We start from the raw sequence: 2125 nt of genomic DNA on the forward strand, positions 1-2125 counted from the left end.
TCCGGGGGGCAGCGGGGCCCACGTGGGCAACGCGATGAGGCGCAACAGGGATCTCGGGTAACCGGCTCACCCTTTCCCACCTCTTCCTCCCCAGGGCAGTGATCGCCCTTCAACGAAACAGGGCTGCCAGACAGGACTAAAGGGGACATCCTGTGTGGGTCCCCAGCTCCTGCCGTGATACCCAACAGGGCCAGCTCCAGCAACAAGGGTGGTGGAGGAAGGAGGGGGCGGCTTGGAGAAGGGCTACCTGTCCACAGAGAGGTGCTCGTGTCCCATCATGAACTGGAGGTTGTCGACGACCACGTGGGTGATGTCGTACATGTAGACGGCGTGCTGCATGGTGTCAATCACAGTCCTGGGTGGGGGGAGACCGGGATCAGGTGGGATCAGCCACAGGGATGAGCAGAGGCAAGGATGGGGATGCTAAGCCAGGCACAGGGACAGGGAGAGGCAGAGCGGGGAGGCACCAGGCTGGTGCCGATGGCAGTTGGCCGCTGACCACCAGGCCCTGGGCACGACCCACCTCCACATCTCCTCCGTCGCAGGATGGGGGCAGCCCCATCCCCACCGGTAAGGGTGGCTGGATCAGGAGGAGCCAGCTGCTGCCCACAGAGCCCCTGACCACCGTCCCACGATCCCCCCAGCCTGCGGGGACCCTCAGGGCACACGGGGATGCGTGCAGGCACCACAGCGCCTGGTGAATAAAAGGAGCTGAAGGTGCCTGTCCTCCCTCCTCAGCAAACAGCAGTGCTGCCACGTGAGCAGGGTGTGGGCAGACACATCCTGCCAGGGGCAGAAGCTGGTTTTAGACCAGCCACCTAGCACAGGGACAGGTCCCCTCCCTTCATCCCCACACCAGAAGGAGGCTGTCACAGTCCCTGCAAGAGCAGGGATGCAGCCAGTTGAGCCACGCAGTCCCCATGTGCCAATCCCAGGACTTGACCAGCCCCAGCATGCCTCCTGCCAGCCCCAAATCCACAACCCACTGCAGGAGAAGAGCCCGGGCTCCCCAGTGCCCTGCAGAACATGCCGTGAGGGGTAAATGCCACCGGGGACAAAGGTGCGGGACCATACTTGATGTTCTGCTGGCCGTGGAAGGTCATGAAGTAGAGCGGGAGGTCCTCAAAGCGGTCGGCCCACTCGTCATACAGCTCCAGCTGGTCCTCCAGGCGCTGGGCAGCAAACTGCGTCAGCATGATCTTGGCCAGGCGGACGTTGTTGATCTCGAAGCTGCCCCACAGCGTGCACACCCCCTGCATGCACAGGTCCAGCGCGTACTCGCTGATAAAGGTCGTCTTCCCACTGCCCGTCGGGCCTGGCACAAGGACAATGACGAGAGGAATTAGCTGGGGGAGAAGATCTGACCTGTCCTGAACGCACCAGGGCGTTGTTCAGAGGTAGAAGTGCTGGGGAGCGGACTAAGAGTGGCCCATCTGCAGTGCTACCACCATAAACAAGCAGTGTCTCACACCAGGCTGCGTGTCTGGGCACGCATGTGTCACCTCCAGCAGCCAGCGGGTCCCTGCAGGGTGCAGGGAAGGGCTGGGCAGCTGGCGGGGGAGCACAGAGGGGCTCAGACAAGAGGCAGCAGATGGGAGCAGGCGGAAGGGACACCCCAGGAGTCCCTGTGCTGCCCCAGGCACAGAGCCCATCCTCACGCCGGCGTGCCTGGCCCCCACCGCAGCCAGGAATACATCCCAGCCTCTCGCACACCGCCACGACAGACTCAGCTGAAGCCATGAGCAGAAAGGGACCAGGAAGACTCATAAGGCATCACCCCCAAGAGGGTGAAGCCACCAAAGAGCCCTCTGCTCCCCGCGTCCACCAGCCGTTTTCCCATCACCTGTGAAGATCGTGAGCTCCCCTCTGCGGTGCCCTTTAAGGAGCTTGTTGAGCTCAGGGAAGCGTGCCCACTTGATGCCGGCCACCTGCTCAGTGTTGACCAGCTCCCCAAACACCTCCTCGCGCAGCTGCCGGAAGGAGACGATGGATTTGTGGCTGGCGGGGAGGGCGGCACGCAGGATCTTGGTGAGGTTCAGACCCTGGTTGAGAGCCTCCAAGGGCCGGGGCTGCAGGTCGCCGGGGCGCACCAGGGAGCAGCGCTTGAGGCTCAGCTTGCGGGCAA

At 63.3% G+C, this 2125-nt stretch overlaps 1 protein-coding gene across 1 annotated transcript in view; it reads right to left on the minus strand.

Annotated features, from left to right (window-relative positions):
- The window catches only part of LOC104078920 (chromosome unknown open reading frame, human C10orf2), a gene marked incomplete at its 5' end in the record, with an annotated part of 4596 nt that overhangs the window by 1733 nt on the left and 738 nt on the right, over window positions 1-2125 (minus strand). Inside the window, 3 exons of the mRNA XM_009580744.1 lie at window positions 248-355; window positions 1075-1315; window positions 1844-2125. The exon at window positions 1844-2125 is cut by the window's right edge and continues 281 nt beyond it. Of these exons, the coding sequence (XP_009579039.1) occupies window positions 248-355; window positions 1075-1315; window positions 1844-2125 (631 nt within the window). The remainder of the gene's footprint in view (window positions 1-247; window positions 356-1074; window positions 1316-1843) is intronic.

This window comes from Fulmarus glacialis, unplaced genomic scaffold (assembly GCF_000690835.1).
Source record: "Fulmarus glacialis isolate BGI_N327 unplaced genomic scaffold, ASM69083v1 scaffold25296, whole genome shotgun sequence".
Taxonomy (NCBI): domain Eukaryota; kingdom Metazoa; phylum Chordata; class Aves; order Procellariiformes; family Procellariidae; genus Fulmarus; species Fulmarus glacialis.